The sequence below is a fragment of the Lampetra fluviatilis genome, chromosome 15 (assembly GCF_964198595.1).
Source record: "Lampetra fluviatilis chromosome 15, kcLamFluv1.1, whole genome shotgun sequence".
NCBI classification, from domain to species: Eukaryota; Metazoa; Chordata; class Hyperoartia; order Petromyzontiformes; family Petromyzontidae; genus Lampetra; species Lampetra fluviatilis.
Window position 1 is genome coordinate 13,195,721 of NC_136289.1, and position 21,927 is coordinate 13,217,647.

The 21,927-nt window shown below is 47.4% G+C and overlaps 2 protein-coding genes across 11 annotated transcripts in view; both read left to right on the forward strand.

Annotated features, from left to right (window-relative positions):
• The first annotated feature begins 714 nt into the window (after window positions 1-714).
• On the forward strand, window positions 715-14,026 carry GATB (glutamyl-tRNA amidotransferase subunit B). Of its 2 annotated transcripts, XM_078862878.1 has the most exons (13): window positions 715-922; window positions 1,832-1,979; window positions 3,873-3,986; window positions 4,722-4,920; window positions 5,193-5,315; window positions 6,879-6,992; window positions 7,302-7,386; window positions 7,479-7,523; window positions 8,134-8,335; window positions 10,568-10,698; window positions 11,052-11,130; window positions 12,911-13,045; window positions 13,467-14,026. In XM_078862878.1, the coding sequence occupies exons 1-13, from the start codon at window positions 747-749 to the stop codon at window positions 13,590-13,592; spliced, it is 1,677 nt and encodes a 558-aa protein (XP_078719004.1). In that variant the 5' UTR covers window positions 715-746; the 3' UTR covers window positions 13,593-14,026. The 2 variants fall into 2 exon arrangements, with proteins under 2 accessions (XP_078719004.1, XP_078719006.1); XM_078862880.1 differs by lacking the exon at window positions 1,832-1,979.
• Window positions 14,027-16,416: 2,390 nt separating this feature from the next.
• LOC144936246 (amyloid beta precursor protein binding family B member 2-like) overlaps window positions 16,417-21,927 on the forward strand; it is a 54,344-nt gene continuing 48,833 nt past the window's right edge. For 4 of the 9 annotated variants that reach the window (XM_078863282.1, XM_078863286.1, XM_078863287.1 and 1 more), the window contains exon 1: window positions 16,417-16,499. The gene's annotated coding sequence lies outside the window, so the exon portion shown is untranslated. Of the gene's footprint in view, window positions 16,531-16,562; window positions 16,655-17,514; window positions 17,636-21,927 lie in introns of those variants that run through there. The other 5 variants (XM_078863289.1, XM_078863290.1, XM_078863283.1 and 2 more) reach the window with 3 other exon arrangements.

Here is a 21,927-nt window from a genome sequence, read left to right on the forward strand (position 1 = left end):
CCTCCCACGGAATACTATATAGCCAGCTAGTTCAGCTCACACGCTGCCTGGCCCCCGATGTCTTGCGCGAAGCCCAAAGATCGAAGACGTGGCAGGCGAATTTCATTCCCCAGGGACAGCCCCGATTGGGGCTCAGGACTTGGCCTTTTTGGGCTGCTGCATGGCCGAGCCGGGCTCCGCCCTTGGCCACGCCCTTGGCCACACCCCCTTCCAGATCCTTCCAGAAGACTCTGGCGCCTACATCACGTGTCCCTCTCACCCATTTTGCCCCCCCCCCTTGCCACCTCATACACGTCACGACACTAGTAGCGAATGGGCACGTTCTGTTTACGTGAGAAACCTTACTAATTGGCTGTGTCGGGTGGTGGAGGGTTTAACGACACATTTATATATTTACGCGATCTAACCAAAAAAACCCTCTATTATGGATGATATTGGTCGCGAAAGCCTTCTACGTGTTAAATGTTTGTCTTACGAATCGATTTTAAATAGCCATAGAAAAAAATCGTTTACCTATTCGTAACCACTGATTAACAGACAAACCCATTCTGTTCTAGATTAATCAAATAACAGAATAAAATAATACAATAAATAACAATTAGGAAATAAAGTACTCTACAGCTAAATAAAAAAAGTAATCTTTAATAAATACAAAGCGCGGTCTGAACATATCGCTTGCGCCTATGTATGGTCATACGGAAGCCGCGTGGGTCTAAGCGCGGTCACGTGGTGCGCGCCGTGCCAAGATGGCTGCGCCCATCACCGCATGCTTCGGACTCGCCTCGGGGTTCGCCGCGGGGTCCCTGCGGCCGCTCCGCTCGCTGGGACGCGGCGCTGCCGCCCCCTCGGCTGTCGCGAATGCCCGGCGCAAACACGACCCCGCTGTCGCGAAACGGAAGCCCGCCGACGCCCAGACTGGAAGGTAGCGGGATGTCCGGCGCTTACAATTGCCGTGAGATTTACCATGACCCCCCCCCCCCCCCGACATTGCCTCACCGTCCCCTGCCCTTGGCATCGCTGCGCATTCAAAGCACGCGGTGCCTGTTAGAGGCCGAGACTGCATGCACGCGGGCAGAGATATTGTTCTTAAGCACGACTGTCCAAATCCCTCCTAACCCTTAAACCCTCACCCCGGACCTTCGCCCGTAACCCTGATCCACAACCCATGAATCCGAAGCCTAAACCCAGCACCCTAAACCCAAATCGGGTTCTTTACTCGCAATTGCAGGGACTGTAGCCACGCCCGTTGGTTCGTGGATAGCAAGGCTCCTGCCATCGGAACGTGGCGTTTGCATCACTGGTATCGCGGTTGTGAAAAGAGCACCACACCACGATGATTGAGCAGGGCTACGCTTTAGTCTGCTCGGTAATTTGTTTGGGTCGCCTGCACTTCGACTGCACCTCAAACGGAGTTCGCCGAGCCGGCCACACGAACCTCATTCATCGCCTACGTATATGGGCATTTACGGAAATTGTGCGTTGGTTTAACTGCTGCCGTTGTTACGCGACCTTTCCCGTTTACAGAAGTGTGATCTTTTTTTATTTCGTTCACATGCCTGTGCATATAAACAGATACGTGTTAAGCCTTGCCAATGCGGTGATGGGCTACGTACGGTGCTAAAGAAGTTCAACATAATACAGACAGTAGCTTGTGTCCGCTATGGTTTGTTCGGATGCGGTTTAGCGTGGACCACGAGCTTTGTGGAAAGTCAAAGCCAGCGATCTTCCGCGTTGGGTCTTTCACAAGTTGTTTGTGAGTTCTCTTGAACTCCCATCAGCTTTCCAAGCTTCATTCGGGGGTTGAACTCATCGCATCTTGTTGGTGTTGCAGGGCGCAATGGCGCAGCGTGGTGGGACTGGAGGTGCACGCTCAAATTCACTCGCACTCCAAGCTCTTCTCAGGTGCCGGCGTCAAGTTCCACGCCGCGCCCAACTCTCTCGTCTCACACTTTGATGCCAGCTTGCCTGGCACCTTGCCTGTGAGTCTTGCGTTAAATACCACGCGTCGCCTAGGTGGGCTGGGCAGCGTGTTTGGATCTGGGCAACCTTCTGTGGGTCTCGAGTAGAGCAGGTTTATGGTTCTAGATTTGAAGCTTTCGTGACTGCAAGGATTCATACTCTTAGGTTTTTTCGGTAAAGTCACGTAGGTATAAATAAATAAATCACGACGTTTCGGAGGCAACACAAGTCTCCATCTTCAGGTGGGACCGATCTCCGTCTTCAGGTGGAACTGATCTCAGCCTGGTCATCAGTGATTGCAAAGAACTGCCGTAACATTCAATTTGGGACTGCGCTTAATTTGTAAAAATGTGTCAATGTGCATAAACCCCACAGATTACTGAAGCTATGAATTTTTAAAATGTATAGTTTTGACTGTCATGGGACGAATGTTGCTCACTTTAGCGAGAGGGCAAGGGGGGACAGTGCTGCTTCCTACTGTGTGCACCAGACAGTCCACTTGAAGGGATCTCGGATGAAGTTTTGTGATGTCGCTTCCATTGACTGTTCTCTAACATGAAGGGTTGCACTGCTCTGCGAGCATTCCAAGTGGTTGCTTTGTCTCATGATGTGACACCAATCACGTTCAGAGCAAAATTAGGAGGGAAATTGTATTTTTTTTTCATATTGCTTTTCACAAGAAACACAAGCAGCAGGCATGAATTGTAGCCATTTACAGCCATGGTTGGTATGCACACAATCTTATCAGATGTTGGACGCTAAGCAGTCTTTAACCTGGTCAGTACCTGGATGGGTCACACAGCAGCGTTTGTCAATGTTGTTGGTTTGTCAGAAGATGGCAGTATTGAGTATTTCTCCTAATTCGTGAGGACATTTTCAAGGTACCTTGCTCTGGTTTCCTACCAAATGCCAAATAATGTAATTGACCATGAGATTTTCCTGGATAAATAAATGTCATTAGTATTAGAATGTTCCTCGAAAATTACAGTACCTGGCCTTTAGGTCATTCAAAGCTCTGTTACGCAATGCGAATGAGATGTCTTGCGAAGCAATTCCTTAGAGAAGACCAAGGGAAAGATAGGCTGAAAGAACAGTTTAGTGTTTAATTTAGACTGTTATTAAGTCAACTAAATTAGGTTTACATTTAAAATTATAGTTTAAAACCTAGTCCAAGTTAATTTTCCACACAGCCTCTAATAACCAGTTTTTTTTCAAGTGCTTGTCTGGCTCAGCCCTACTTAGCTTCTTTCAGATAAGATCATGGTCACAGGAATACAATTGATTTCCAGTATTACAGTAAAAGCCCAATATAACACGGCTCTTCTTGGTTCTTTCGGTAAAGTCACGTAGAAGGGAAATAATAAAATAAAAGTAAAAAATAATAAAATACAATTCTCACGACGTTTCGGCCACAACGCAAGCAGCCGTCCTCAGGTGAAGAACAGGTCTGTCGGAAAGACAGCGTCTGAATGAAAGAACAGTTTAGTGTTTAGAGAATTGTATTTTATTATGTTGAATTTTATTATTTTATTATTTTCCTTCTACGTGACCTTACCGAAAGAACCAAGAAGATGAATCCCTGCAGTCACGAAAGCTTTAAATCGAAAAATAACACAGCTCATTACACCACATATTTGGATATACCGCGGGTCACAGACGCACACATAGATACCGAGATACAAAGAGTGTTATTCATGTTCCCTGACGCCCACATTATATCGGGCTTTTACTTCATTATAAAAAAGCTTGTATGTTACATAGGCTATCAGGTGAAATAACCTTTGGAAAAAAAGGTGTTAAAGTTGCTATCGGTCCAACAATTTGTTGCGCGCCTCTGTTTATGCACTGTGTCCTAATATTTATAACCATATTGTGTGTTTTGGTGTCTGTGTGTGTGCACCCCCTTTCAAAAGGTCCTGAACAAGCGCTGCGTGGAGGCTGCAGTCCTCACCGCGTTCGCGCTTGGCTGCCGCATCAACATGCACTCGGAGTTTGACAGAAAGCATTACTTCTACTCTGACCTCCCAGTACGTAAGGCTTGGCCTTGCTGGCCCCTTCCGCAATAAAACTTCAATATATATTTTTTAAAGCTACATGTCTCTTTATTGTCTGCCGTTACAGCATCGACACATAGTACGTCACATGTTCGCATGGCGATGGGCAGTTTTGCTGTGCCTCTGCTCTGCGGGGTCGCAGTTGGTTTTGATGTTTGTGACCAAATCACCCGGAATGTACACAATCGGGTCATGGGTGAGACTGGTGTATAAAGCAGGTGCTGTGAGCTGCTGTAGCTGCCTATCAACGGCTTGATATGGCCCTGATCCAGCAGTGGATTGACGAAGATTTGTAAATTAACTAATTTAATTTAATATTTTATCTAATCCCGGTTCTCCCTGGAAAGAGAGATGCATCTCTCTAACGGGGTCCTAACGGAAAGCACGATCTGAGCGTGTTCTTCTGAGTTTAGCCGCGAGTTGAGCGTTTCTTCTCAGGCTTTCGTCACGCGCTACACTGCGGGGCATCCTCAGGAGTTAAATGGAGGAATCTCGCCGAGTCTCGCACCCTTTTCTGTTGTCTCTCATTGGAGAGCAGGTGAAATTCCTCACCTCGCCTTCCAAAGGTGCCCGCAGTTGTCCGTCGCGAAAGCTTGCGAGAGGAAACGCCGGACACGGGGCCTAATCCAGAGGACCGAACGTGGATTACGAGGAGGCTGCGAAAACCCCCGCGCCAAAGCTCAACGCACGGGTGTCTCTGACCGACAGGCCGGCTATCAGATCACGCAGCAGCGGCTGCCGATAGCCGAGGGAGGGGCGCTGCGCTACCAGCTGTTCCACGGCAACCGGCGGAGCGAGGCAGAGGAGCGTGAGGTGCGCATCAAGCAGATTCAGCTGGAGCAGGACAGCGGGAAGTCGCTGCACGACGATGCCAGGCACCGCTCGCTCATAGACCTCAACCGTGCCGGTAACAAGAGGCCTCTCGCTTGCCGTCACTACTGCGGGCCTCCACTCGAGGCGGCGGTTTCAGTCGTTCGCTTGAGAGCAGCACTCTAAAGTCCTCTCGACAATGTGTGAAAATGTAGGAGTTTATATTTTGTATATTGCACTCTCACAATGTGGCTGTTGTATCTGTGTATGTTCAACTTCTTTATCACCGTACGCAGCCAGCCGTTAATCGGAAGTGCGGATAAAATGCCTTGAGTGACCTTCCTCATTGTCTTTGTGGCGTTGCGACAGGGGTGGGCCTCATGGAGATCGTGATGGAGCCCGACATGAGCTGTGGGCTGGAGGCGGCCACCGCCGTCCGCGAGCTTCAGCTCATCCTGCAGGCACTGGGCACCTGCCAGGCCATCATGGCCGGTGCGTGAGAGACACAGCGAGATACAGATAGAGTTTCCTCTTTGCAAAAGAGACTTGTCGCAGTAGGTACTAACGTGGTTAGAAGTAAAGTTCACGAATAAATGAAATGATTATCATCATCATGGTGCTGGCAGACTCGTTAGCCTCCTGCCGGATCTACGTCAATTGTTTACGGAAATGATGAGAAATAGATTTAATTTAATGATGTCCATTTTGCCTAGATGACGGTATGAGTTGTGTTGAAGGAAACATGGTAACACATAACACGTTGCCATCTCTCAGAACATCAACAGCCTGATGCGCACATCACCCTCATGAATGACATTTTCAAGACAAGCCACAGTAGTGTGATTGTGGGCATACAACCCAAACTATAAACCTCAACATTGGCAGACCTCAACATTGTCTATTAGCTCCTGAACCGATGTCCGTACTCAAGAAGAAGAAAAAAAACACAAATCGGATGATGGAAACTTTTGAGAACACCTAAGCGAATGAACAGGCAGGGTTTAGGAAAGGTTTCCCTTCCGTTGACAAGCAAACATGCTTTCAATGAAATTGTGGAAAAGACTAAACACTATCAAATACTACTATGCTTGCCCTCTTTATCCTATGAAATGCATTTTGTTCAGTGGAAGAGGTCTTTTGTTTCATACATTTTTTATCTATTAATTAGCTGAACTCGGTTTAAGGTATGGACTGATGTAGGGTGAGACAAACTACCTTGATGACTATCCCAATTGTGATTTAGCCTGGAGAGAAATACATTATAACCGCATGAATAATATTAATCTTGATATAACCCATCCTCATTCACTTAGTGGGGAAAGAGAGTGAATGATCACACCTCTAATTACGTATATGGCTGTTGATAAACCGTTCCTAATTATTAACTCTAAGAATGGACGGCGATACTGGCTGAAATTTGTAACCATGCTGCGTTGAGTACACAATGCAGATGACTGACCTCTTGACCCCATGCTCCCGTGTGTTTAATCATTCTTATCGTCATCATTTACTATTTACACTGCTCTGCACGTGCAGTGCATCTTTAAGAGCCAGAGCAAAGGGGCTTTCAGGTAATGACTCGGTGAGGAAGTGATTGTAGACAGAATTCAGAACGAATACAATATGGCAAATATACACAAAATGTACATTTTGAAATGCTAAAATTTGCATCCGTGTCCACCTAAACTTGACATTTACACACTCTGAAAATGTCTTTAATTTCATCTTAATTTGATGATTTCTGGGTGCATCATCACTCACATTTCTAGGTAAGCTGTTCCACAAATTTGGTGGCAAAACACCAAATGCGCATTGGGTGATGGCGAGCACGCAGTGCCTGTGCGGCGCGCGGTGTCTGTGAAGCGTGATGTCTAAGGCGTGGTGTCTGTGAGGCGTGGTGTCTGAGAGGCGCGGTGTCTGTGAGGCGTGGTGTCTGTGAAGCGTGATGTCTAAGGCGTGGTGTCTGTGAGGCGTGGTGTCTGTGAGGCGTGGTGTCTGTGAAGCGTGATGTCTAAGGCGCGGCGGCATTCAACTCGCGCTGCGGTCACCTTGCAGAGGGACATCTGCGCGTGGATGCCAACGTGTCCGTTCACCTCCCCGGGGACCCTCTCGGTGTCCGGACAGAAGTGAAGAACATCAACAGCCTCAAGTTCCTTGCCAGAGCCATAGGTGTGGTCTCCACTCGCACCTTCTGGCTATTTAAATTGAGCCGCTTGATTTTTCACCGTCGTTAACGTAGAATTGGGGATTCGTTTCAGCCAGGTCTGTTTGGGTCAGTTGCCCGCAACACGTTTCTGCACCTGGCACACACGACGTCCAGTTACGTCTCTCGCAATGGCTGTGACTGTTAGTCACATGGCACCTCAGCTACTGTAACCTACCAGCGATTCGGAAAATATTCGGTGAGAGATTAAGCCCTGTGTACTCGCATAAGTGGTTGTTGTTAAAAATCAATCCTGTTTTTATTTTTTTCCACAGATTACGAAATTGAGAGACAGATCCAAATGTTGGATGATGGTGGTGAAATTTTTAATGAAACGAGATCATTTGACAGCAGAACAGGGTAAGGTGAGGAGTACCCAGTTATCAGTGTCAAATTCACAGTGTAACTTGGTATGCAGTGTAAATACTAAGTACTCTTTGTATTTATTTTAGAAAAACTGTTCAAATGAGGGACAAGGAAGCCAAGCAAGACTATCGGTAAGAATTCCACAAATCGGCAAACTTAAACACTCAACTGTGGACCTGTAACATACTTGCATTTTTTTCAATGAATCATGAACCTCATTCATATCTCACCGGTCACTTGTGACTAAATACACCAGATCTCATCGCATCTTAGAAGCGAAGTAGGGTTGACCTTGGTAAGTACATGGATGGGTGACCACAGGGGCAGAGACAGGTGTTGTAGGCTGCTGCAGGCCTCTACGTTGTAGCCAGCAGAAGGCAGTGCAGCAGAATAAATTGTATTGCACTATGCTCCAACATCATTCTCTACACCTTCACCAACCCGCACTGACCAGCGTGGTAAAGTATGTCCAATCAGCCCGCACGACCGACATTGTGCAGGGAGTATGCATGTGCGTGTATGCACGTTGGACTTATTTTGCACCGTACGTAACCAACCCTGCTAATCTGAGGTGCGGAAGGCCCTCATTCAGCAGTGGATTGACAAAAGGAGTGCGCGTGTCGAATAAACCGCCTTTTGTCAGATGACCACTGCATATCCAAACTGTTTATGGATCTTTCCAGCCGAACGGGTCGTCGTCGCGTCACCGCAGTTCCCTCGAACTTTTCTTCACCCTCCCAGCTTCATGCCGGAGCCGAACCTGCCGCCACTCGTCCTGCTGGACGACGCGTCCATGGCGGGGGCGCCCGCCGATCACTCGGTCCACGATCACTCGGTGAACGTGGACGCCGTGCGCAGGGCCCTCCCGGAGCTTCCGGCTGCCCGGCGCCAGCGCCTCGTGCGACGCTACGGGATCCTGGCGGAGCACGCCGCGACACTCGTGGTGCGTCGCGGTAGTCACCCCACGTCCGCCCGGGCAGCCTCATGGATTTTGCCACCCCCCCTCTTGCCCCCCATGCTCCTCAGTTCGGTTTTGGTTGCCTGCAAGGCCATGTGAGAACCCTGGATGATGAGAACTTTGTTTTATTATCGAGAGACAATCTTTGTTGGCAGTGTTCATCCCGGTTGTGCGATGGGGAATTCATTCAGATCTCTCGCAGAGCGTTTCAACCCTTCACGGTAGAGAAAGGTCCAAGGAAGCAGAGACCACAGAGCTACCTCTGAGATCCCTTCAAGTGACCTTTGGTCCATCCAGAATCAGAATCGGAATATTTATTTATACTGGAGGAATCCGATGAGCTATGTCAGTGAGTGGTGGGTAAGAACGTTACAACAACAAACAAATTTTAAAACACGATAGTACAGGAAAGGTAAACAAATCACCCAAAAAAACATACCAATAAAACTAAACCATCCCCATCCTACCAGGCAGAGCCCACTAAGGTATTTGAAGGCAATATGAGGCAACACTTGCCCACCTGCTCTGGCCACTGAGAATAAATGTGAATGAAACTTTTTTTTTAAGTCAGTGCTAGAAGTTTGCCAAATTAAGTGGAGAACCAAATTGAACGCTAGTTCTCGTTGTGTACAGTCATCGGTCGGGCTGAGACCATCACGTCGCTACACTTGAGTAGCCCGTTGAATCACAGGTGGCGACCTGGATTTGAACCCCAGGATGTCAGTGGTGGCAGCGCAGTGCTGTGACCGCTGAGCCACCTGGCTACCTCTGAGTATGCGACTGCTTAGACCAGTGGGTCGGCGGTGGCTCTTTAAGGGCCGCTGCTTCGCGACGTCCCTTGGCAAGGGCCGCCGTCTCGTATTCACCACGTGCATTGCGGCTCTTGAAATGTAGAATTTGATTTGATCGAATTCGAAAATAATGTCTCTTGTTGTTTTGGTTGCCGACCCCTGGCTTAGACAGTGAGGTTGACCCGAGGCTCCGGCACGACCGCTGTTTGTAAATATTTGCATTAAATTTGCTGCAGGTGAATTTCAAATATGGTATTTTAAGGTAGGATCTTGGGGCGCACATTTGACTGCTCTTGATAATAAAATCACACGTGTCTCAGTGCTCATTTGCTAAATACCAATGCTTTATACAGTGGCCATTTGCAAACTAGTCCAGTGGCGACTGTTGTATCCGGAGTTGACGGAGTCGACTTCCGTTTTTATACGGAAGCAGCACGTGCGGCGTGTCGACAAATTCGGGCCCCGACAAACACATCACCTGCTGAGTCCTTGAGTCGCCTCGGGTCTCACTTGGTTTACATTTCCCTTCCCCCGTCAACTGCACTGTTGACCCCCCCCCCCACTTCCAGGCTGACCGCGCATGACCTTTTTTTTCCTCTGCCTGTAACGGACCGCCCCCCTCGCGAAATTTAATATGCTCACGGTTCCTTTACGGCATCTTGAGACGGGATCGTGTTCGGCCTTCATAGAAATCCAAATTGTAAGGTCCGATTTATGTTTTTTACCCACCATCACGAGGTGTGGTTCAGTTCAGCCCAAGGAAAATCTTCAATTGTACTCTCCAGTCACTGCAGGAACCAATCGCGTCGATTTCAGTCTGCGTGCCTATGTGTTTATCTCTCTCTGTGTGTCTCTGTGTTATCTCTCTCGGCTTACGTGTCTGTCTATGTGTCTCCTGTTCTGTGTTTAATCTCTCTCTTAAATTTTGCAATCTTTGGAAGAACTAATCAAGCAGGTCGGGTGTTGACTGTTATGTTATCCGACTATCTGTGTTGTATTGCATTATATTTCTAAGTTTACTAGGTTTTATTTTCTCTTTCATTTGTACCTGATGACGATTGCTTGTATTGCAATCGAAACGTCGTATGCTATTACTTAATTTATTATTTTCTCTTTCTACGTTACTGTACCGAAAGAACCAAAGAGTAGTTCAGTCACACGGTCCCACGTTGCATTGTGCTACCCGGGCCATTGGTAAATCATTTATCTTCAGTTGCTGGAGGGCAGAGAGAGCCAGAGAATTTATCTGGAGTGAGGTTCTACCTCGGTACGGCCGGCCGTATCGTGTTCAAGCGTGTTATAGTTTGCTGAAAGGACTCGTGTCTCATGTCTTGACGCTGTGGCTAGAAAACCATCTGCGCGGTTGAGTTACAGCGTGGCTGGGTTCTCATTTTGGTGACGGTTGTATTTTGTGTCGCGCACGCAGAACGATGGGCTGGTGGAGTACTTCGAGGCCGTGGTGGATGGAAACCGCCGCGAGCCCAAGAAGGTTATAGGCTGGGTGATTAACGAGCTCCTTGGCAACCTTAACGAGAGAGGCATCTCCGTGGGCCAGAGGTACGTGCTGGAGGCCGGTTTATTGCGCCGTTTTCATTTCTAAGCTAACTCATTTTTACAGTCGAAGAACATTTTAGCGCCGGGGCGTCTTGGAGGGGGGGGGGGGTGGTGGGGCGAGTTGTGGATCAAAGACGGAAGAAAGTTAAAACCCAACTCCTCTTGGGCTCGCTTGTCCACAACTCACTTGTCTACACAACTGCTCCACACAGCTCACTTGTCCACACAGCTCACTTGTCCACACAGCTCACTTGTCCACCCAGCTGATTGTCCACACAGCTCGTGTGTCTACACAGCTCGCTTGGGCTGCCGGCGTGTGGTTAATGTCCCCCTATGTGGTGCCTTCTGTGTGACAGCCCTGTCGAGCCAGCGGCCTTGGGGGAACTGTTTGACCTCGTGGAGAAGGGGTCCGTTTCGCCGGCTACAGGCAAGCTGGTGAGTTCTAGCCCGGTTCTTTGCTCTCAGCGGGGCGGCAGCTGCAGGGGAATCGTTCGTTGCCTTAAAATAGAAAGATGGTCACATTGGACAGAGGCCAAGTAACGGCTCGATTTGGCTATGTTCTTGCTCCGTAGAGATTACCTGCCAAAAAAACCCCTTAACGGGAATCCGAAATAGGAATTTGTTGAATGTTTTTAGACTGACGATGCATTCAATACGGTGTATCCTGCGCGACTGCGACCAGTCACCCGGAATGTGCCTATGCTTGTTACATCTCGGAAGCTTCGCGGGTTTGAGCCTGGACAATCCTTGAGTAATTGATTACTACATGCACCAGGTTTTCATAGGCGGCTGCGGGGCTGTCCTACGTCATTGGCAGCAGAGGGCAGTGCAGTGAAGTCCATTGTTGTACTGTACTTCTATGACCTAGCTATTATACTCCCTTCACTGAACCCACGCTGACCAACATGGTGAAGTATGGTCAAATTATCCCCGAGACCCACACGGCATGGGGAGGCCTTCATCCAGCAGTGGATTGACTAAAGGGCTGTGCTTTTGTACACTGTGCGCTCGTGTGTCGGGCTAGCCGTGTCGTGCACTTGTGATCCGTACACAGTGTGAGCATTTGCAGATGCAGAGCTGGGACGTTCCTGCTTTGGTTGTTGCGATGTTTCCACGTAATTTGACACTTTGTGGCTGCCTGTTGAAACATGTACACAAGTTTTTTAGATGCCGTTGTGGTGGATTTTAAGTAAATGTTCTCGTCAAATACGATGGTGGACCAAGGACCCCCCCCCCCCCCTCCATGCCATGTCCTTCATGACCGTACTTCACCACGCTTGTTCAACCGGGTTGGTAAAGGGGTGGTGGGGGGAGCCCCCCGGGATCCATTCAGACATCGCCCATCACTGATTTTCGCCTTGACCGGGAACTGAACTTGGGTCGCCAGGTTCAAAATACAATGCATCACTGCCCCGCTCCAGATTGTGGGTAATAGAATACAAAATAAACAGTCAAGGTTCTGTTTAAACACGTGAAATAAAATAAAATTGAGAGTGTTTAATCTGTGGGCCTCGTTGGACCAATGTCTTCCAGCAGTATTAGTTTAAACAGAGAATAATAGGCAGATAGAAGAAGTTATTACGTTTATGTGGTGAAACAGATGCTTGTCTGTTTATTGTTAGAATACGTGTTTGTTTATATTCACAAAACTGAATATAATGGGGCCAATATCGAGAGGCATTGGCGTGATTAAAATGCAGTGTAATCAAAGAGCCAATGACCACATCACACGGCGTCTGCCCGATCTCGTCACCGATTGGAAGCTTAGCAGGGTTGATCCTGGATCATGCACGATAAGCCCTTTTGCCAATCCGCTGCTCGATGAGGTGCCTCCTCATGCCATGTGGGTCATAGGGGTTATTCGACCGAAGCTCACGCTGATCAGTGCGGGTTGCTGAAGACCAGGAGCATGTAAGCGGGGATCATAGAAGTAGACTACCGCAATTAATTTTCCTGCACTGCCCTCTGACGCCCACCACGTAGCCATGCAGCCATAGGCACAATCTGTGAAGGGTGGTCACCTATCCATGGTCATCCCCGCTTAGCTTCTGATATTTGACGACCCATTCCAGGTGCTTTGGTATTTGCTGTTCGCAGCTCTGAACACACAAAGTGCCTCTGTCCTCTGTCTTCCACTTTCTGGCACCCACTTCCAACCCTACTCCCCTCCATACCTCTCCTCTAACCTTCATTTCCTCCCTGGTGTTCCCCAAAGGTCTTGGCCGACCTCTGCACCACACGTGGCCAGAGTCCCACGGAGGTGGTACAGACGCGGGGCCTGTGGCAGTTGTCGGAGCAAGCCCCGCTGGAGGCCTGCTGCCAGGCCGTCATGGACGCGCACCCCAAAGAGGTGCCAATGGGCAGAGTTCTCAGCTGCTCATTGGCTCTGTTCATTTGGAGCCGAGCTGAGATGCAGGGTATTTTTCTGTTGTGGGGTATTTTATTTATCTAGAATTAGAGCAGCGCAATTACCAATGTCCTTTACAGAACAAAGCCTCACTGAGCCTTAACAGTAATTTGTATGAGAATCCTGCTTGTGACCTCCATGCAGTGTGACTAAAAGTGTGGGTGGGGGGGGGGCTTGACAGTTTGGCCATTTTTTGCCCATGCCTCAGATCTAAGGGGGAGCTTACAGAGAGCCAATGAGTTCTTACCTGGCATTTTGTCCCACCCCCCCTCCCACCCCCCCTTGCACAGTCACCAATTGCCATGTGATGCAACATGCAGTGGCAGGAGGACAGCAGCGATCTTAACCGGTGCTCTCCCTGCAGGTGGGGCTGGTGAAAGATGGCAACGTGAAGGTTCTGAACAGGCTGATCGGACTCGTGCAGAGAGAGCTGAAGGGTCAAGGTGACCCGAAGGTGATCAGGCAGATCCTGGAGAAGATTCTGCGCTGAGGGTGTGATAATTCATCGCTTCAATAGCATCCATAGACACCTGAGTGTAAAAAATGGAGATGTATCTTATCTTACTTTATATTTTCACAGTAATGTATTTTCCATAATAGAGGTTGTATTTGTTGTAAATAGTCACAATTTACAAAGTTATACCAATAAAAATGTCAATGTATTTTTTTGTTGCTGTACTAGTTGCCTTATGTTTTCATAAAGTATGTCCTGGTACATGTTTAGATTGACCTACGTGCTCTTATAATTTTTTTGCAGTTGCTTTGGCAGTGTGTTGTCGACTGTGATTCACCGTTGATATTCCTTGTCAAGAGTTCATGGGTTATTTGGTTCAGAACCAATTTCCCTCCTTCCGTGTTGTTTGAATGAAAGAGCTCAACAGAAGACACTGTTCTTAAGTGAGGACATTAGGGCCTGCTAGTCCATCTGCCCATAAACATTAAGGGTCCTACAGGGGCTGTTTACAACAGTATGCCGGTATTAGCCAAATCACCCAGCCCTCCGCGAAGAATTATCAAAGCAATAGAGACATAACACACGGCAGCAGTTTCACGATTAAGAAACGAAAAGTGATTCTGGCAAGAAAATGACACTAATTTAAAGGATTGGCTGGCATTGATGGTCGTGACCAGTCATGAAAATGGCACCCATGGGTGACGACAGGGTGAGGATGAGTGACAATATTAGGACAACGGTCGATGTTGAGATGTAAATTGGTTGGTTGCACTGGTTTAGAAGCAATCGTGTGAAATCGGTGAGGTCTTTAACACTTTCTTCAGCTGTGGAGATGGAATCGTGTTTTACGATATTGCTGAGGTTGATGAGGGTAGAGACGACTGTCCACTGGCATTACTTTCCCTGCAGATTTTTTTAAAAATCCAATAATAGACCAAATTTTCATCCACAAACCTTCCTTTGGTTGTGCCGACTCATAAGTGGGCCTTTCCAATTCCATTGTTTTTGCTTTCATTTGATTAAATGTGATTGGGACAATGCGTTCATTGTTTTTTTTGCGAAGGGTTATGATTTACGAGTTAAGGATTGGCGATTTATGATTCAGTTTAGGGAGAGCAGAGATTAATTTGAGCCGGTTCCCTACAGGTCGATGGCCCACAAAATATGCACCCGGCACAACACATCTTGGAAACGTCTTACTATGGATGTGCCTACTCGATGCATACCAACTCCCGCCTACCAGGCACCTGGAAAACATTTCGTGATAAATCAAGCCTTGGTTTAGGGTTTAGGTGTTGGAGTACCGGACATGTAGCATTGGCTCGGACCACTACTTGCCCCATAGTTGCATGGACAGTGGTCTCAGCCGATGTTGGGTGCTACTGAGAAAAGTTACCATTCAGCCAGACAGTGTGGTGTTGACGGGGAAGGACAGCAATGTGTCCGCTGTCTGCCAGATCAACTTGTCAAAATGCTAATCGCATGGTAAGCCTTTAATTGGTGAAGGTGCACGCGGAAGCTAATGAATCACCAGGGGGCATCTTATGACACGCAACACGTGCGCTGTGTGCCCATGTGGTGGGCACGGCTTTGAATTCACCACTCAATGCACCAAATCTTGTGTTGTAGAGTATCTCGTTTCTATTTATGTGCGGTTTTATTTTAAAAATGGAAATATGTTTTGGGGGGGAGGGGGGGCAGAGCTTTGTGACGTCATATTTTAGGGGGGTCTGACTTTTTGTGACGCCTTGTGACGAGTGAGGGGATGGTCAAAAGTCGTCCAAAATCGCGTGACGTCATTTATGGACGGCCCCTTATGCTTGTTCCCTAGCGCTGCGTGGCACGTGGAATTCGGTCCCACCGACTTGTCGAATTCAAGGGACGTGTTTATTGACTCTTCCAGCGGTCACGGCTTTGATGGTGCTGTTTGTTCCTAGCCGTTTGACGCTTTGGGCGTTTGTCAAATGTGCGCTGTAATTGTGTACAACATATCTTGAACACGGATGAGTACGCGAGACACCCTTGCATATTTAAATTAATATGACCACAAAATGGGAATGCATATACTTTAAAATATGGTGCTGTATATCTCAATATATATTTTTTTTAATCTTAAGTATTTTTTACACAACGCATCGGCCTCATGGCCCTATGGGAGTGCATAATTTCATCAGCATTTATACAACACAAGCACACTGCCACGGTTTTGACATCCCGTGTCTCATCAGCGGTCGGGTTCTGCTCGCAAGCCACACGCAACCAACATTGGGATCAACACAGAATCGGATCGTCAGCACAGAATCGCGTGGCGTGAATCGTTATCCGATTCCTCGGCACCACGCGCATACTCATACCAAGCCACGCCTAACAATAATTAATCAGACCACACGCGAATATATATAATCGGGCGACGTTTCGGGCAATTACCCTTATTCACAGCACGAAACGGGGCGGCGTTTCGGGCAATGTTTTTTTCTCTCAGCACAAACATTCGACGTGTTTCCTTTTGAGGGGCATTGCTATCGAATAACGTGTAGAGTTTTTGATTTGTAATCATTCGTGCGTGTGCACGCGACAGCGCGAACCAGGGAGGCCGTTATCACTGCTTGGCCCTAAATAAAACAGCGGATCAACGCCCTCGTAACCCAGACTCCGCCCACAGCTGGCCAGACCACGCCCCCAAACACTTAGCCACGCCCATAACAACTAAGCCACGCCCACACACTGCACAAGCCACGACCATAACAACTAAGCCACGCCCACACACTGCACAAGCCACGCCCATAACAACTATTCCCGCCTAGGCCCCACCCCCTTGTCTGACAGCGTGTGCAAAGAGATAGGCGGCCGGCCACGCCCTCTCGTCGTGACGTCACGCATACGCCCCGCCCCCTGCGCCCTGCCGAAGGCAGTGGAGAGAAGACCCGGGTCGAGCCGACCACGGTGAGCCGCTGCCGCTACTCCCCTCAGATTTGTGGTTTTTTTTTAAATCCTTAAATTATCTTCGTCTTCGTTATTATTGTTCGCGTTGTTCTCGCGTAGTCAGGCGTCTCTGCGACAGCGGTGGGCAGTGCAGTGAGGAGCGCAAGGTCGCTCCGGTACGCGTCCGTGTCTCTCTGCGTTAATGGTGGTGGTTGGCTGCGTGAAGGGGGGAGTGTTATGTGTTGGGGTGTGCACACACAACACAACACACGCGCGTGTTGTGTTGTGTGTGTGGGTATTTGTCTGTGTGTGCCGTGGCCGGCCTTAATAGGTGCTCGCTAACAGCACTTGCACCTACCAGGCGATCGTTGTCGGTGTACTTGTGGTTATTTGTGTGCATTTGTGTATCGCTGTGTGCGCGTGTCCGCCGTGCACGTGTGCCTACATTTGTGTGCACGTGGTGCACGTCCTCCCGAGGAGACGGAGCGACTAATTGAGAGCTGTGTGTGTGTGTAAGTGCTGGCTGGATTGTTACATCGCGGGGTCGTGGCGGCTTGGGGGAGGCCCTTAGTCCAGCAGTGGATCGATGATGGTTGACGGTGGTGATGGTGAAGTGTCTGCGTGTTGTATGTGCGTGTGTGTGTGTACATGCTGTGCCTGTCCACTACACACACAGCATGTGTCTGTACACGCGTACGTGTGTAATCCCGTACTCTGTGTGCGTCACGGAACGCAGTGTGAATCTGCCCGAGGCCCTCCCCTACATCGACTCCGCCTTAAGCATAAACACCGGGGAGACAAAGGCGGCCGGGCGTGGTGTTAGTTACACCCCCCTCTGTTACGTTCCATGCCGACCTAAATAGGTGCTCACGAACAAGCACTTGCCCCGAATCTGCGAGGCATTCTGAGGGATACGAGTTTACGTATCAACGTCCGACATTGTAGGAATTTGACCGCCCGTTTAATTGACATGTTGATACCCGTGTGGGGTTGGAGGAACCTATAACCTCCCATACCAATCGGTCTGCACAGACGGGTTCACGAACCCGCTTGGCTCCACTTGCAACACCGCCTGGTCACCGCGAACACCAAGTCAGCGCGTGGTCCGCCAACCCCTGGCCTCTGAAGTAGCCGGATGAGAACGCAGCGAATTGGCGGTGTGTTGTTGATTTTGTTTGTTCACGTTCATTGTCAACTCGTGTGTGTGTGTCGTGGGGCCCTGGGAATCTTATTCTTCTTCTCGTTTTGGTGATTCTGATTTTTTAAAAGATGATTCTAGAACAAGTGCGTTATGTTTTGACACCTTTAAAGAGACTGCGAGAGGGGTCTTATGGACTGCGTACTGATCGCAACATATTACATATAATACAAACACCGCGTTAGATATTACTAATTACATGCGATGTATGTGATTATCGCATGACATGCAAGATAAATACGCGCTATACTGTACACGACATTTTCAACGTGGGCTGTCAATTATATACTGTACAATAATGTACATGTGCTCGTTACATGTATCATACAAGATACACACGATATGTCATGCTTACACGTCACACACCTGACCACTTGTTATATGCATACCACATTGAATAGTTATGTCATTAGAAATGAATGACAACCTTGACACACGCAGTTCCTAGTGGTATATTACATTTGAACCTCCGTTGATGAACCTTACGGCGCGACCCCGGGGTCCCGAATAAACGGAAGTCAAAATCGCAATTAATGAATTTATTTTGGGCGACTTAGTCCCACCCGGCAGGGATCATTCTGTTGTCATGTCGTGTCCAAGTGCAGCAGCAATAGGCACAAGAGCTGAACAAGTGAATGCACTCCATGCCCTGGTATGGGCAGGATCACAAGTCTAAAACAAAGCTGCTCAAACTGCCTACACGACTTGTCATTTATTTGTTGTCATCACTGTAAGCATAATACAGTGAAACTGCTCTCTTATCAATCTAGATGTGAAGCTTTCGTGACTGCAGGAATTCATACTCTTTGGTTCTTTCGGTAAAGTCACTTAGGTATAAAATAAAATAAATCACGACGTTTCGATTGCAACACAAGCAATCGTCATCAGGTGGGAAAACCACAGCAACATGTTTTTTTCTTGCTGTGGAAAGAACCAAAGAGTATGTGCTCTCTCTTATCGTCATTATTATTTGTGACCTACCAATGTCTGCAGCCAGGAGCAATCGATGACAATCCTATTACCTGCAGATGAGAAGCGTTGCACCGTTATTTCCTCCTGTTTGATAATAATTCTCTTGTCCGTATACATCTGTGCAGATAGGTTTTTTTCGTGGTTAAGCCATAGTCCCCAAATACCGCTCGTATCAATGTGGATAAGAGGAGCGGCGAACCACTACTCTGTAGAGTAACATTGGTATAAACGCTTGTTACGATATGAACAGCGCATTGAATACGCGTACTATTTTATGTACTGTTTACAAAGTGTGTTCACAAATCCACACTGAGAAACACGATGATTGACAGAGGGGTGTAAATTATTTCGGTAGTGTATTGAAATAGATGTACTGCAGGTAAGTAGTTTTCAGTTTTAAAGGCAAAGTTTAACAATACAACACTTGCCACCATCCTTCAAACCCATTGGTGAAAACGAGCAAAGTTTATTTTGACATTCTAATATAATGTTTACATTATAATATAATGTTTATGCGAGAGCCGGGGGCTTATGGGACCCCGGGGTCCCGCCTTAAGGTTCATCATATGCCCATGTTGAGCAATGTGGGAGCAGTGGCACAGTGGTTATCGCACTGCTATGTAAAACCTCGGCGAATTGATTCAAATGCACGTCTAACGTCAGTGGCGAGTGAGATGAGCCAGTCCTGACCCAACCCCCTGCTGCATGCTGACCCGCGTGGTGAGGTAGAGTCAGATTAAACCCAATGACAAAAAGGGCTGTAACATGCGAATCGTAATAATGTACGACTCGTAAGCAATCTGACAAATGGCACGTATTACGTATGACACACGCACATTGTATCATGATTAATATGTGCAACACAAACGACAATTCACAGTGTACATATTACAGCACATGACACGGTACTCAAACTGCAAATGTTATAGGTATAACGTGCACGGTATGTGTACACACGCACAGTCACGACATTAAACACACGATTTGAAACCTCTCGCTGAATTCTTATATTTGTGCCCTGAATGTTGATATCCGTTTCTCACTTCCTTCTGTCACTTAATGTCAATGCCAGAAAACCGTGTCTACAGGTGCCTTTGTGTTTTGGACCCCATGTAAGGACCACGTGAAATGGTATTACAGCATTTTATGTGTACAGTTTAAGACGTAGGCTTTCGCCACCGATATTATTTATAAAGGTTTTTGGGTTAAATGTGTACAGTGCCGTGTATGTCGTATTCACACTATCGGATACAATCCATACAGTACACTTGTAGATAAATAATAATGTCCAGCCGTTTGTCAATAATGTACACTGCCGAATTAAGGCTTCCCCATGCCTTATCGGTCATGGGGAATATTTGACCTACACGTTGGTAAGTGCCGGTTGATGGAAGTGGAGCGGTTCAGATATCACTCGCCACTGATATTAATAATGCCCATAAATCAAACACAGGTCGCCGGGTTCACACCGCAATGCGCTAACCACTGTGCCATCACTCCACCCCTATGCAGTACACTCAGTCAGTATTCGGTAACTCAAGCAATTACTTTATATCCAGATTCAAGCTCATTCCAGACCTGTATCATTTTTCAAGGGACACTCATGAACCAGGGCATTACGTGCAGTGTGTGCTGCACTTGTATATCATGTTATAAATGAGATAGGTCGTTTATCAGTGAAACGTTTGGCAATGAGGGAGGAAAATTTCACAATTTATGCGCAGTTGTCAACCTGTGTTGGACTAGTTTGTCGCACGGAAATTACTTCGATTGCTACGGGGCTATTTGTTGTTTCCACAAGACACGTCCACAGGTACTTACCTGGCCAAGCCAATGGCCTTGTTAGTCGTGGTTTCCAGTTCGTAGCGATATTGCGTTAGCCTCATTTTAATCACGTGTTCGTGGCAGTGAGAATCGGATGAGCTAGCAGTGGACTATGCCCCCGGTGTCGTTAGGTGTGTGCTCACAACCGAAAACGCGCTCTCAGATTGCGCAATTTAATGCACACCCCCCCCCTTCCATTTGCTCGACGCAATTTTTCGAAGCGGCCGCTTAATGCAGGTCAAGGTGGCCGCTGGGTCAGCTCGCGGAGAGCTGTAACCCACAAGGGGGGGAAGTCGATGTCACAATGAACATCCGCTCAATTCTGCGGGAGCAGAATGTTTTCATTTGTCTCTCTTCCCTTTTAAAAAGAGCTCACGCCATGGCGCTCGCATTGAAACGTAGCAATGGATTGTAACCATCGTAAAAAAAATATATACAGTACAGTATGTAACACGTCTGCTGTACTGTAATACGAATCTTGGTGGTCGAAAACAAGGCTGTGTGCGTATGCACGTTGAATGGTGCTGTCATGTGACGCTCAAGGGATGCTGGGAGAACCAATCTTATGGTCGCAATAGCACCTTGTGCTGTCTATCAATCAGCTTGTGTGTCTGATTACAGCAGTTTTAAACGTTACATCTGAGCAGGTGTGCTGAGTTCGATGCGTTGTCATCGTACAATTCTACTTTTGCATAACCTTAAATGACAAAAGCACACATTTTCCCCCTCGAGATTATGTTAAAAATCAAGCTTGTAGAAATGTCATTCTGATCAGGGATATTTACAGGGTTTACTGAAATATAATCCACGTATTAATTCCAAACATTGTCATTTGCCACTGCCAGGAATATCATAAGTAATTATATCATCACCCTTTGATACATGGAGATTGAATTACCCTGGTTACATAGCTAATTGCACTAATATCATGCCAATCTGCCTCTGACATAGTTACATGGTGGCCTGCTTTGGCTTGTTAGTATTGGAATATTCCACACCAGCAGGTGTGGGGTTCAAGAAAATGAGTCGGCAATCATATTCTTGGTTTGTTCGGTAAAGTCACGTAGAAAGAACCAAGAATATGAATCCCTGCAGTCACGAAAGCTTTAAATCGAAATTTTGAGTCAGCAATCGTGAGTTGTCTTTTGACTCATCCAGCAGTGATGAGGGCCTCCACACGGTGATTTGTTTGGAGGGGTTCTTTCAAGCAAGACATGAATATACTGAATTTCAATTGTACAGGTATTACTAACAGAAATACATTGCAGCACTATGTAGCTTCACTTGGCCATCACATAGCTTATTGATTTGTTTTCATGTCCTGTTTGTTAAAGCATACAGTGAAAACCATGTGACTACAGGCCTCCATTACGGATTGCTCTATTCGCTCTGATGTTATCACCCTCATTACTGTTATTATTGTTATTTATGTCTCCGTTGTGGTTCATATTCGTT